Source organism: Culicoides brevitarsis, chromosome 3, assembly GCF_036172545.1.
Source record: "Culicoides brevitarsis isolate CSIRO-B50_1 chromosome 3, AGI_CSIRO_Cbre_v1, whole genome shotgun sequence".
Taxonomy (NCBI): Eukaryota; Metazoa; Arthropoda; class Insecta; order Diptera; family Ceratopogonidae; genus Culicoides; species Culicoides brevitarsis.
The window spans coordinates 34,492,807-34,507,076 of NC_087087.1; the positions used below are offsets into that span (position 1 = coordinate 34,492,807).

The window sequence follows — 14,270 nt, forward strand, 5'->3', positions numbered from 1 at the left end:
TTGCTCCTCATATGATAAAATCGTACTTTTTTTTATTTCATCAAAAATCGATCAGATATCAATGGAAATCAACTTCAGAATGCATATTTATTAACTTTTTGCTTTGAAACCCATCAAAAGTTGGTTGAAAATTGACTTGAAAAAAAAGTACGATTTTTGCTCCTCATATGATAAAATCGTACTTTTTTTTATTTCATCAAAAATCGATCAGATATCAATGGAAATCAACTTCAGAATGCATATTTATTAACTTTTAGGTTTAAACCCATCAAAAGTTGGTTGAAAAGTGACTTGAAAAAAAAAGTACGATTTTTGCTCCTCATATGATAAAATCGTACTTTTTTTTATTTCATCAAAAATCGATCAGATATCAATGGAAATCAACTTCAGAATGCATATTTATTAACTTTTAGCTTTAAAACCCATCAAAAGTTGGTTGAAAAGTGACTTGAAAAAAAAGTACGATTTTTGCTCCTCATATGATAAAATCGTACTTTTTTTTATTTCATCAAAAATCGATCAGATATCAATGGAAATCAACTTCAGAATGCATATTTATTAACTTTTAGGTTTGAAACCCATCAAAAGTTGGTTGAAAAGTGACTTGAGAAAAAAAGTACGATTTTTGCTCCTCATATGATAAAATCGTACTTTTTTATATTTCATCAAAAATCGATCATGTATCAATGTAAATCAACTTTAGACTGCATATTTATTAACTTTTAGGTTTCCCATCAAAAGTTGGTTGAAAATTGACTTGGTCGATTTTTGCTCCTCATATGATAAAATCGTTTTTTTTTTATTTGATCAAAAATAGATCAGATATCAATGGAAATTAACTTAAAAATTAATATTTATTAACTTTTAGCTTTGAAACCCATCAAAAGTTGGTTGAAAAGTGACTTGATACGATTTTTGCTCCTCATATGATAAAATCGTACTTTTTTTTATTTCATCAAAAATCGATCAGATATCAATGGAAATCAACTTCAGAATGCATATTTATTAACTTTTAGGTTTGAAAACCATCAAAAGTTGGTTGAAAAGTGACTTGAAAAAAAAGTACGATTTTTGCTCCTCATATGATAAAATCGTACTTTTTTTTATTTCATCAAAAATCGATCAGATATCAATGGAAATCAACTTCAGAATGCATATTTATTAACTTTTAGGTTTGAAACCCATCAAAAGTTGGTTTAAAAGTGACTTGAAAAAAAAGTACGATTTTTGCTCCTCATATGATAAAATCGTACTTTTTTTTATTTCATCAAAAATCGATCAATTTCAATGGAAATTTATAAATAAGTTTTTGAGAAAATAAGGAGCGGCGCTGTCGAAAAATCATTTCGTAAATAAAAATTCACTATAGTTTATTATTTTATAAGTGAAACGCGGAATCCAATGCCAAATTTCACGATGAATCTTGTACAAAAAAAAATAAATTTTTAATCATTTTTGTTAGTATTCAAAACGTTATGACGTCTACGTAAATGTTCTCTCAGAGAATTATTATTGAAAAATCCCTTGTTCTTAGCCATGTGTAAGGAAAGTTCCTTTTTGCAGAACGCACATTTGTGTGAGGCTTTCTTTATCTTCATTCCATCATAAATTAATCTCGTTTCATTAATTACCGCATTCAAACTCTCATCTAAAGGTTTCCTATTTGACGTTTTGTAAACAAATTGAACGCATCGTTTCGCTCTTTCCAGCATCTTATCCAATAGTTTTTCCGTTTCATTATCCGTCAAGCTCGATAAATTAATTCTTTCCGTACTTTCCATGCGACGTTTTCGAATTTTTTGACATTTTCCTGCTTTTGGTTCGTTTTTTTCTTTTGACTCCATGAATTCAATTGAATTTTGAAAAAGCGGGATGTTGTTTAAAGGTCTCATTAGCTCAGCAATTGGTTCCATAATTGGCGGCGATGAAGAAAAATCGCCTTCATCTTCACTGTCACTGATTAAATCGATGACAACTTCCTTAATTTCGGGCATTTCATCCGTTGTCGACTCATTTTCTTCACAATTTGGATAATTCATTTGTTTTTTCGTGAATGTCGGGCGCGGGATCTTCAGTAATTCGCATGCCTCGATAAACATGTGATAATCTCGTGTCATATCTAATTCAATTTCGCCATTATAAACATAACGCAGGACTTGTTTGAGGGTTTTCGGTTCAATATCAGGAAGAATTAACACGGAAATTGTGCCGGGAATCGCTGTCGATAGAGTTTCGTATAAAAATTCACTCGCAGCAGCGAGAATTATACGATGGGCGGAATATTCGAAGAGGTTTTTGCCACATTTGATGATTAAATCGCACGTGTAAATGCCTTCCAGAGTGTCTTCGTACAAAATTGGGGCGATTTGAGTTGGGATACTTTTGTCCTCGATCTTCATTTCGTTGTTTATGACTTGAAAACGATCCATTTTGATGCGGGAGAACGTTGCACGATGAGATCTGGAGTACTACTGACAAAAAATTTAAAAAAAAAATTTTAAAGAGATTCTAACGGATTTCTTATCATACACACAGTGTCCTGAAATTATAATTTTTTAAAGAAAAATTTTATTATTTGTAAATTTTTTTTAAATTAAATTATTTTTTTAATAATTTAAATTTTTTATTTAAGAAAAAAAAATATATTTAAAAAAAATTGTTCATTAGTAAATTTTTTCGAAATTTAATTATTTTTAACTTTAATTAAAATTTTTATTCAAAAAAAAAAAAAAAATACAAAAATTATATTTTTTTAAATTTAATTAATTAAACAATTATTAATAATTATTTTTTAAATTTTTTATTATTCTAATTTTTATTCAACAAAAATTAAAAAATTTTTACAAAAATTTTATTTTTTAAATTAAAGTTTAAAAAATTTAAATATTAATGTAAATTCTTAAAGTTAATTTTCAAATTGAATAATTAAAGTAATTTTAGAAAAAAAAAGTTAATTAAGGGAAATTTTTCAATCAAAAAGGAAAAATGTTATTTTTTAGAAGAGCGTCTCTTGTTAAATTTCGATATATTGTGAGTTGTTTCCAAATGTGATTTGTAATCATTCTCATAATCATATTTTATGCCACAAATTTTGCACTTGTAACGCAAGTGTTTAGCTTCCATGTGCGTTTTAAGGAAATAAGGATTCTTAAAACCTTTTTTACAAATCCCAAAATACGATTTGTGCTTCTTTTTTATATGTCGGTACAAGTTACTCATAGTTGAATAGTCTGAACCACAAATTTCACATCGATATCGTTGCTCCTTCTGTATGTTTTCAACATTTTTCTCACATTTTGTAATTTTCAATTGCTTTGGCTCATCAGTACGAACAGATTGACTCGATGAAGGTTCAAAAACTTTCGCCGAGAAATCTTTAAATTTACCAAGAGAAGATAAATTAATAGAAATTTTCTCTTTATCGCGTTTTTCGGATACTTTTGCTTCAATGTTAGACGACAAATCCACATTTTCAGGTAAATTCGATGCAAAATATTCTTCTTCAACATCATTTTTAGACAAATCCACGACAACTTCTTTCATTTCAGGTACTTCATCTACTACCATATTACTTTGTTCATCACTTTTTTGATCCTTTGGAGTCTTAATTTTCAAAAACTCACATGCCTCAACAAATTTTTCAAGTTCCATCTTCCCATTTAATGTAATTTCTCCATGATAAATATATTTCAGGATCTGTTTCAAAGTTTTCGGTTCAATATCGGGCAGAATTAATACCGAAATCGTTCCCGGAACTGCTGTCGACAGAGCTTCGTACAAAAATTTACTCGCAGCAGCGAGAATTATACGATGGGCGGAATATTCAAAGAGATCTTTGCCACATTTGATGATCAAATCGCACGTGTAAATGCCTTCCAGAGTGTCTTTGAACAATTCTTCAGGGATTTGGGCTGGAATACTTTTGTTTATTAATGAAAATTTGGTTTTTAAATAATCCATGATGATTTTGGTGAACGTTTCACGATGAAATTCTGAAACAAACTGAGAGAAATTAATGATAAATTTAGTTTCTAACGGATTTTTATCAAATTCACAGTGCTCTGAAATTATATTTTTGAAAATAATTTATTTATTTTTAATTTCAGTTTTTCTTCTAAAAAAAAAAAAATCTTAAAAAATTTTTGAAAAATCTAAAATATGATTTTTTGTTGATAAAAATAAATTTAAAAAAAATTTTAAAAAAAATTATTAATTTTTTTAAAATATATTTTTTGAACTAAAATCATATTTTAGAAAAAAAATTATTCATGATTTTTTTAAATTTTTTTTTAACGAAAAAATATTCATTTTTAAATTATTCAAGATATTTTGAAATCTATTTTTAATTTATCTTTTTTCAACGAACGATCATATTTTAGATTTTTAAAAAAATTTTTTTTTAATATTTTTTTTAAACCGAATTTTGTGAAATTATATCATTTTTTTATAATTTTTTTTAATTATTTCAAAAGGTTTTTTTTTAAAAAAAATTTTTAATTTTTTTTAAAATATTTTTTAAACAAAAAAATTGTACCTATTTTAGGAAAATTTTTTAAAATTATTTAATTTTTTTTTTAAATTTTTTTTTTAACCGAAAAGAAATAAAATTAAAAAAAATTTTTTTTTGAGAAAAAATGACGAATGAAAATTTTCGACGATGAAAAAAAAACATTTTTTTTTTACTTTTTGTGTCGTTTTTATTTCACTTTTTTTCTGTTTTTCAATTTATTTTTACTTAATATTGGTTTTATACACCTTAATAAAGTTTTCCTTATATTTAATAGGTTGTTTCAGTTTTTTTTTCTTGTTATTTTTTTTTTTTAATTTTTTTTAATTAAAGAGAAATGTTAGTTTTCTGTATTTTCTGCTTCTATTTCTTGATTCTTGATAATAATTAATATAATAATATGTAAGATAATTATTTTTAAAATTAATTTATTTTTTTATGATTATTTTTTTCATTTTGTTCTGAAATTATGTGATTTTTTTTATTTTGCAACTTCTACTTTTTCTTGGTCAACTACAATCAAATCTACATATTTTTTTGAGAAGAAGGAAAGAGAGATTTTTTATTTTTTTTCTTTTTTTTAGTAACGGCGCAAAAATGAACTCTTGGAAAAAGGAAACTTCTGGAAAATAAAAAATATATATGTACAACTGGAGTGACGTGCTTTACGAGAAATGAGAAAGAAGTTGCACCTACGTTGCAATTTTCGTGCATTGTGAATTTTGTGATAATATCATGTTCACGTCTAAATTTTATAAAATATTTTTTTAAGCGATTTTCTCATTTCTGATATTTTTTAATGATAATTTTTTTTTTTAATTTTAACGGAAAAAGCACTCTTTCAATATTATTTCCTTTTTTTATCGTAAAAACCCGCACGAAAGGATGTTCCGACAAAAAAAAAATTAATCAGCAAGTGCGTATCGCTCAGTCCATTCTTTAGCATTTCTAATTGCCTCAGCCTCGTTTACTTTCCACAATTCGGCGACATCGTTGGCGAGCGGATCATCTGGGTTGGGAGCACTCAGTAGCGCCTGTATGGACAACAAAACCGTGCGAATTTGCAGGGCGGGACTCCATTTGTCCTTGAGAATATCCAGACAGATGCGACCCAAACGATCGATATTTGGATGATAGATTTTCGTCATGAAGCGCACTTTGGGTGCCGACATCGGATAGTCTTCGGGCAGGAAAAGCTCCAACTTGAAGGAACCCCCTTCAAACGGAGAATCTGTGGGTCCGCTCACAATGACGTGAAAATAACGAGCATTTGCCTCATCTGGCACCGCAATGATACCCGGAACTGGCTCTTGCAACAATCTTTGTGTCTCTTTGATGATACGACGTGGTAAGGCTGCCATTTCGTCTCGTCTTCTTTTTTTGTTCTTCTTCTGCTTCTTTTTTATTTACACACTAACAAAGAAATCTGCAGGAAAAAACGCGTTAAAATTATTTTTTTATTAAAATTCGATGAAAAATTACCTCGAAAGCCACTCCAATCGCTGTTAAAGTAGCTTCTCTAATTAGATTAAACAAATTTCACTTGCGGGCAGACACTCCAAGAAAACTATTCTAGAAAAATAAACTTTTAAAGTAACCTTTTTGCACGAAAACTATCGAAAATGAGGGAAATTCTTCAAGTTACATCGCTTCACGGGATGCAGAGCTCCGAATTTATCGAGTATTTACCTCGTAAAATGTCGATCTTGGTAGGAAATTACAATTTTAAAGGGAAGTTTTTCGTCTTTGTGGCTTGAAAAATCACTTGATATGTCAAAGTCGACCCCTGTTGACATTTTTTATAATTTGACAGTTAGAAAAAAATCGCATTGGGTAAAATTTTTGATTGAATTAGCAACAAGGTAATTTTCTGAAATTATGAGACGAATGAAATTGATAAAAATTTAATTCGATGGAAGCGACTGGTTATTTTTAAATAATTTTTATAAAGAAAAATTTAAATTTTCAAGAGGAATTTCAGACAATTTTACCTATTTTGAAAAGTTTACATAGAAAAAAAAATTAAAAAAAAAATTAAAAAAAAAATTTAAAAAAAAAATTAAAAAAAATTTAAAAAATTATATGGATATGGGTGAAAATTTTTTCAAAATTTTTTTTTCGCGCTAAACCTTTTTAAAGTCATAAGAATCACTTTTCTCCATGAAACATATGCTCGGCAACGCATAGTTTTTGCCACAAGTGCTTAAATTCAACTTTTGTAGTGCAAAGTCAATAAAAATTTTATAATAAGAGAATTTCTGTGAAAATTTTTCAAAATTTTTTTTTTCGCGCTAAACCTTCCTTAAGTCATAAGAAGCACTTTTCTCCATGAAACATATGCTCGGAAACGCATAGTTTTTGCCACAACTGCTTACTTTCAACTTTTGTAGGGCAAAATCAATATAAGTTTTTTAAAAAATAAATTTGATAAAAAATTAAAACACATTTTTTTTTATTTTATTGCACACAGTCAATTTATTTTTACGTTTTTAATAGTTTTTTTTTTGGCTTTTTGAATTACATAGTTCTACGATTTTTTGTCCTGTTCTTTAATTTTTAATCAATAATAATATTAAATGTTGTGTCTGATGATAATTTTGGAATCTTTCCACGGTTCAACTATTTTTGATTATTTTTTTGTAGAAAATATTTTTTTTTTTATTTTAAACGCAAGTCTTGTAAAGAAATGTGTAAAAATTTCTGTAATTAATTAATAGGAACTGTATTTTTTTGTGAGTTTTGGTGATTGAAATGAACGATTGTAGAACATAGAAAAATTATAAATTTTCCGATTTTTTAATTTTTTTGTATATAGTGCCGTGTCTCATGTAACATCATTTTTTTTATTAATTTTATTATTAATTTAATAATTTTTCTTATGTTAAATTTTTTATTTATTTATTTTTTATTCAATTTTTTTTTTAAATAATTCACCACATTTTTCGCGAGGTTGGGTTAAGCTTGTTTGTTACTTCCTTGAAAATTTTTCCTTCAACATTTTTTTTTAAATTTTTTTTAGGAATCAGCAACTTGCTTGTTACCCAGATTTGAGTTCAAAATGTTTGGTTCATTAAAAAAATAAAAGGGAAGATGTTGCCATCAAAGTTATTAATAATATAATAACAAAATGATAAAATTTAAGGTTTTTCACCTATTTACATGTGTGTCTTTTTTTACGCATATTCTTTTGTAGTCTATATGCTAGGTAGGTAGGTAATTAATTCTTACCATCTAAAAGTGACTGTTTTTTTTTTGTTAGGATATATTTATGTGTATTCTTTTTGTCCAAAACATACTTTTTTGAGCAGTTGAGTATTTTTTTCTCGAACACAACTTTTTTTTTGTGTGAAAAAACTCAAGAGGATGTTCCGTGCCAAAAGATTTCATTCCTACACAACATCGTTCTTTTATTTTTTTTATTTATTTTTCTTCACAAAAAAGGAAATACATAATAATTTTACACATTTAATAATTTTTTTTTCATTTGTTATCATATATGTATCAATATTAATCATATATTAATATCAGTTTATAATAATCATAATAATAATAGCTTTCAACTTTAATCTGAATTTGTGTTCAAGATTAGTTTTTTTTTCATATTCAAATGTTTCAATTTTGCGAGGATTGAATTTTATCATTTTTTTAGTTAAAAAATATGTTTTTTTTTTATTTTGTTTAAAATACTTTCAAAATCAGAATGTAAAATATATATCTGATATTGTTGATTCTAATAAAAAAAATTAAAAAGTTAAAAAAAAGTAACAAATGTTTATAAAATTTACGGTAAAACGTTCTCTATTCATATTTTTTGATAATAATATTTTTTTTCTTATTCTTTAATAGTAGTTAGTTGTAGCTTTTATTATTCTTTTTTTAAAAATTTACCATCTAATAATAATTGATTTAATTTAAAAAATATAAAAACTGCTGATAAGAATTAGGAACTATATTTTTCTTTCTTTTTATTCATTTTTATAAATTATCATGATGATGATTTTTTGTGACATGTTATAGATGAAAGTTGTTTGAAGTTGATGTATAACATAAAAATTATTATTTTTTTATTTGTTTAAAAATTTAAAATTAAGTTTAATATTTTTGATTTTTTTGTATATAATATTATAGTATTAATAATTATTAATTAATATTAATTTTATAATAATTATATATAATTATATAATTATAATAATAATTATTATTTAAATTATATATATTAATATATTTAATAATTATAATATTATTAATAATAATATAATTAAATAATATTAAATTTTTATAAATATTTTTAAAATTAATTTTAATATTTTTTAAAAATAATATAAACTTCAATTTTTTTAACTTTTCATCTACAAGCATCATCATGATAAGTAAATGTCAATATCTTAGTGTCAAATAACTAATATATATATATAGAATAAATACATCAGAGAACATTATATCATACGTATTGTGTACGTTTCGTGTCGTACGTTGATTTTTCTTTTAACTATTCTTCTTTAATATTATTATTATTCATTATTTTATTATAATATTTATTACACACATATTTTCTTTACTTTTTTTTATTTTAATAATAACTATTCTAAGTATATTTAATAGGAACCATGATTTTTTCTTTTCTTAATTTTAATAGTTTAATATGCTAAATTTTCTTTATTTTTGGTATCATTTTACCTTTTATTTTTTTTTTCGTGTGTAATTTTTCTTTGTAGTAGTATAGTGTGTTTTTCATCATATTCCGACGAATCCTTTGTTTTTTTTTGTAGATGTTATTTGTAGTGCCTCAAAACAAAGAATTCTCGTTTTTTTGTTATTTGGATGTGATTTGATTGATATTTATTTAAAAATTTCTAAAATATTTGAATTAAAAAGTAAAAAATAATTTTTTTAAAAACTACTAAAATTATTTTTTTTAGCAGTAAAAGTTGTTGAGTTTTTTTTATTTATTAAAAAATTTAATCAAATTTTTTTTTATAAAAAAGGAACCATAATGATTGCGTCTTAGTAAACATTTCACCGTTTTTTCGTCATTTTTTGTTTGTCATCGTCATCTTTTTTTTTTTTTAATTTAAAGTATATTTTTAACTTCATGCTAAACATCATCATCTATTTATCTATTCAATGCCAGAATGCGAGATCATCTTTTTTTTCATATGCGTGCGATATTTAAATATTTATAATATATTTTATTATAATAAATAGTAGAGTTTGCCAATATTTCCAAATAATTTTGGATTTTTTATTTTTTTTTTGTCAATAAAAAATAGGAACTTTGAATTTTCACAAAATATCATTTTTTTCTCAAAATTTCATTTTTACATGTAAAGCCCTTTAGTTATTTAAATATTAATATTCAATTACTGCCCAATAGATATTATTAATAAATATTCATAATTTTGCAATACATTGTTATATTATAAATATTTTTAATGTTAGTTGATACCGTGCTGCCTTAATTTCACAAGAGTATTCGTCTATGTCATATGTACAATACAATTTATTTATGTTATATAATAATATATTTAACTACTTGCTAATATATATGTTGAATTATTTATTATTAATTTTAATTTTTTTTAATAGAAAAAGCACAAATACATTTTTTTGCGTAAACAAACATTTTTTTTTAAAGAAATAGGAATCATTTTTGTTTTTTATACATTTAATAGGAATTCAGTGTTTCATTTTTTTATAATAATTTTTTAATTATATTTTGTGTGTTAAGTAAAGTTAAAGTTAGATGATGAACAGGAACTCAATTGTTACAAATATTTTTTTAATCATTCTAATTTTTTTTTATTAATTTCTACTTTTTATAGTTATTTGTTTATATAGGAACAATAATTGTTATATTTTTATGTGCTTTTTTAATAATTTTAAGTCTACGAAGCTTTCCTACTGATGTCTCTTTTGATTATTTTAATGGTTAATATGCAAATATTTGTTGTGATGTCCATAAATGTTGTTTTTATTTACTTTCCTCCGATAACTATAATAAAAAAATATTATTAAAAATTAATTTTTTAATATATTTTATTTAAAAAAGTGAATAATAAAATAATATTTTTTAATTATATTATATTAAAATATAAAAAGAAATAATAAAATAATACAAACCTTGTGATTTATAAACTTAAAAACAGAAAAAGGTGCGAAAATAATAAAAAATAATAACTTGGAATAAAATTAAGGATGAAATAATAATAAAAAACACAAAAAATTACATGATAATAAAATAAAATTTCATTATTTATTATTTTTTTCTTCAATTTTCTTAAATCATAATAGAGTCGTAATATTAATAATAATGATAATATTTAAAAATAAAATAATAATTATATATAACTAACTAAAAAAGGTACAGAACAAGTTAAAAATAATATATTGTCATAATCAGCAGTATACAAATTGTATGTTATAGATTTTTAGCGAGTCCCAAAAAAACATAACTTTTGTTAATAATAATCAGAAAACTTGCGAGGTTAATAATTTTTTTTCTAAATTATTGTTTAATTTTGAAAATTTGAAAAAATTTAAATTTAATGAAAGCTGCGGACAAAATTAATTTTTTCTATATTATATGTATATAATTTGTATATTATATATAATATTAAAATATTTTATATTAATAATAATTATATATTATTATTATTAAAATATATATATATATATATATTATAATATATTATAATATTATATTATTACAAATTATATTCATATAATATAGAAAACATAATTTTTTCCGCCTCATTAATGAATTTTTATAATAATATTATTTAATATATATTAGCATCATGTTGTAAAAGTAATATTAATCCTAAATTTCATATGCTATTTATGTGTTGAGAATAAAAAGGTGCTCCTCAATAACTTTTAATATTATTACTTTAATATTGCTATTTTTCTTTAAATGTTCTTTACTGGTATACAACATGATTCTTTATTTTTTTTTACAATTTTATAATAATAAATTTTATCATATATTTTATTATTATTTTTATGTTGAAGAAAAATATCATCGTTTATTTTAATAGGAATCAAGAATATTATATTAACTATTTATTTTATTATATATGATAAAATATTAATTATATTTTAAATTAAAAAAAAGATTGACACTACTTAATTAAAATTATTATTTTAATAGGAAAATATTTAATTTTAAAGTTATAACTATCAAAAAATGCATTACTGAAAGCGTGTCATTTAATTATTTAATATTTAAAATTATTTTTTTTTATTAAATTAATTATTCATATTCACTGGATATATGTCGCTTTTGTTCGAGTACTAACATGAGACTCTGTCTTAAAATTAAATTGAAAATATCTAACAAAGCAGTCTATGCGGGACTTAATTTATACATTTTTGTTGTATTTCTTTACAAAAAATAATAATATTTTTTTAAAAAATAAAATAATAATAAAAATTATACATTTTTTATCTACAACATCATTATTTAATCAGCTTACCACTCATTTGGCTATAATTATACAGTTGTTGCAGGATTTCATTGTTATTTGTGTTCGCTGCATTACTCGCTTTATCCGTCGTATTTATCTGCAGCAAGAGATTATTTTCCAAGCCATTTGTCGACGAGCCATTATTCTCCTCGTTGGATTGTCCTGACCCGTCTTTGTTCGTCGCTTGTTGTTGTTGCTGCATTTGTTGCATGCGTAAAATGTTTAAAAAGTTCTCCGGTCCATTATTTTGCTGTTCTTTAGTCGCATCGGGAGTTCCCAACATGTTATTTTGCATCAAAAATTGGTTGTAAAAGCCGAGTTTGTCGTTGTTTGGATCGATTTTTGTCTTAAAATTCTTTAATTGCTGAAGTTGGTCTGATTTTTCGCTGGAAATGTCGTGATCGTCATCATTGTTGTCATTTTCGGGGAGATTTGTGTCATTTTGTTCGCCATTTTCCAAGATGGAACGGATTCGGTTGATATGTTGGGCGGAAAAAACGTGTTCTTGCATGGGATTTTGCTCTGAATAGACAACGTTACAGATTTTACATTCATCCGCGACGGGAGGGTTTGAGGTGTTAAATTCATTTTCGGACTGACTGACACTCTCCTCGGCGAAACGATTGTTACGACTCTTCTTTTCCTTAGCTCGTGCATTTTGGAACCAAACCTGCAAGAAAAAAAAATTAAAATTTAATAAAAATTTTTTTAAATTTGATATTTTCGATATCTTCATGCAACGCGAAAGAGACAAAAAATCGAAAATATCGAAAATTACGTCTAATTTCGAAATTACGACACTTAATATTAAAAAAAAAATAATAAAAAAAAATTAAAATAATCAAAAATAGAATAATTTTGAAGCACTTTCGATATTTTCGATCCGTCTCTCAAATTGCACACACTCGAACATTACCTGAATAACTCGTTTCGTGAGACCGATCTCCTTCCCAATGCTAAAGCAATTTTTCATCGTTGGATTTTTCACGTCCCGGAACACTTGTCGCAGGATATTGACTTGTAATCGCGACACGCTTGTCCGATTTCGCTTCTTTACGTCTCCAACGGCGGGTAAATTGCTCTGAATTGGCGTCATGGGTTGACTTTGGGTCGATGACGGGCTTGAAATGTAAAATTGATCGTTATCTGCTGGATGCGGATTGTTCGAACACTCATCGGAACGCATATCATCATCATCTTCGTCATCGTGTTCAAAGTTTGAATCACTAAAACTGATGATACTTTCGCAAAAATCCTCGTTATTTGCCATTTGCATGAGTTGCTGCGACAAATCGAGACCGAATGTTCCATCGAGTTGCGATAATTTGAGATCCGCATGCGGATCTGAGACACAAAATTTGACGTCGGGAATCAGTTCGATGTTAATTGGGGGTTTTTCCGGATGCTTCGCTTGCATGTGCGACTCGAGAGCGGATTTGACTTTGAAGATGGCGCTGCAGTAGGGACACTTTTTGTTGATTATTTGCATATTTTGACGGAATTGACCTTTACGTTCACGGGCTCGAGAGTTTTGATACCAAACCTGATGATGATGATGCGGCGTTGGGGAATAAAAGAGATTCGTGTTAATTGTGTGTGTGTGTGCTTTTTGTCGAAAATCATCACAAGATCTTCATCAAAAACGGCGGCGCAAAATTATTCTATTTTTGATTTTATATGGGTGTAAGTTTTTTAAAGTTTTCAATCAATTCAATATAGTCAAACAATAATAAAATTCAACGATAATAATAATAATAGTCATTCTATTTCAGCTTAGCAATCAAATTAAGTATACTTGGATATATAAAGGAGCAAGCAAAAGGATAAAAAACAGCAAAAATACCACACAAAATAAATCAAATCAATAAAAAAATGTACTTTACGGATTAAAAAGTAACTTTTTTGAATGAACTTAAGGATCTTAAGTCAACTTAAGTCGTGTTAAGTTTAAGAATTATTAAATTTTTTATTGAATTTTCTTCAATTTTTGAAAAAAAGTTCGAATTGAGTTCTATTTTTAACATTTTTGAAGAAATTTTAATAAAAAATTTGATAATTCATTGACTTAACACGACTTAAGTTGACTTAAGATCTTTAAGTTTATACAAAAATGTTACATTTTTTTTCTTAAGAGACTAATTTAATAACTTAAGTTAACTTAATCCTTTAAGAAACCAAATTTGTAACTTTTTTATATGAACGTAAGAATCTTAAGTCAACTTAAGTTATGTTAAGTTACGAATCATCAAATTTTTTCATTGAAATTTATTTATAAAAGCTCGATTAAGATTTTTTTA

General features: G+C 25.2%; 2 protein-coding genes across 3 annotated transcripts in view; both read right to left on the reverse strand.

Moving 5' to 3' along the window:
* Window positions 1-5,409: 5,409 nt before the first annotated feature.
* On the reverse strand, window positions 5,410-6,291 carry LOC134833339 (ubiquitin-conjugating enzyme E2 N). 2 transcript variants are annotated; one of them, XM_063847634.1, is made up of 3 exons: window positions 6,197-6,291; window positions 5,990-6,074; window positions 5,410-5,933 (listed from the first exon to the last, which is right to left on the reverse strand). In XM_063847634.1, the coding sequence occupies exon 3, from the start codon at window positions 5,866-5,868 to the stop codon at window positions 5,413-5,415; it is 456 nt and encodes a 151-aa protein (XP_063703704.1). In that variant the 5' UTR covers window positions 5,869-5,933; window positions 5,990-6,074; window positions 6,197-6,291; the 3' UTR covers window positions 5,410-5,412. The 2 variants fall into 2 exon arrangements, with proteins under 2 accessions (XP_063703704.1, XP_063703702.1); XM_063847632.1 differs by having other exon boundaries at window positions 5,990-6,079.
* A 4,103-nt stretch (window positions 6,292-10,394) lies between these two features.
* LOC134835552 (zinc finger protein 2) overlaps window positions 10,395-14,270 on the reverse strand; it is a 78,392-nt gene continuing 74,516 nt past the window's right edge. The window contains exons 13-15 of the mRNA XM_063850432.1: window positions 12,890-13,516; window positions 11,983-12,643; window positions 10,395-10,499 (exon numbers count right to left, since the gene is read on the reverse strand). Coding sequence (XP_063706502.1) covers window positions 10,483-10,499; window positions 11,983-12,643; window positions 12,890-13,516 — 1,305 coding nt within the window. The 3' untranslated portion in view covers window positions 10,395-10,482. The remainder of the gene's footprint in view (window positions 10,500-11,982; window positions 12,644-12,889; window positions 13,517-14,270) is intronic.

What these genes read in the sequence shown, in the direction of transcription:
- LOC134833339 (XM_063847634.1), bottom strand. Translation starts at nt 5,868, where the DNA reads ATGGCAGCCTTACCACGTCGTATCATCAAAGAGACACAAAGATTGTTG.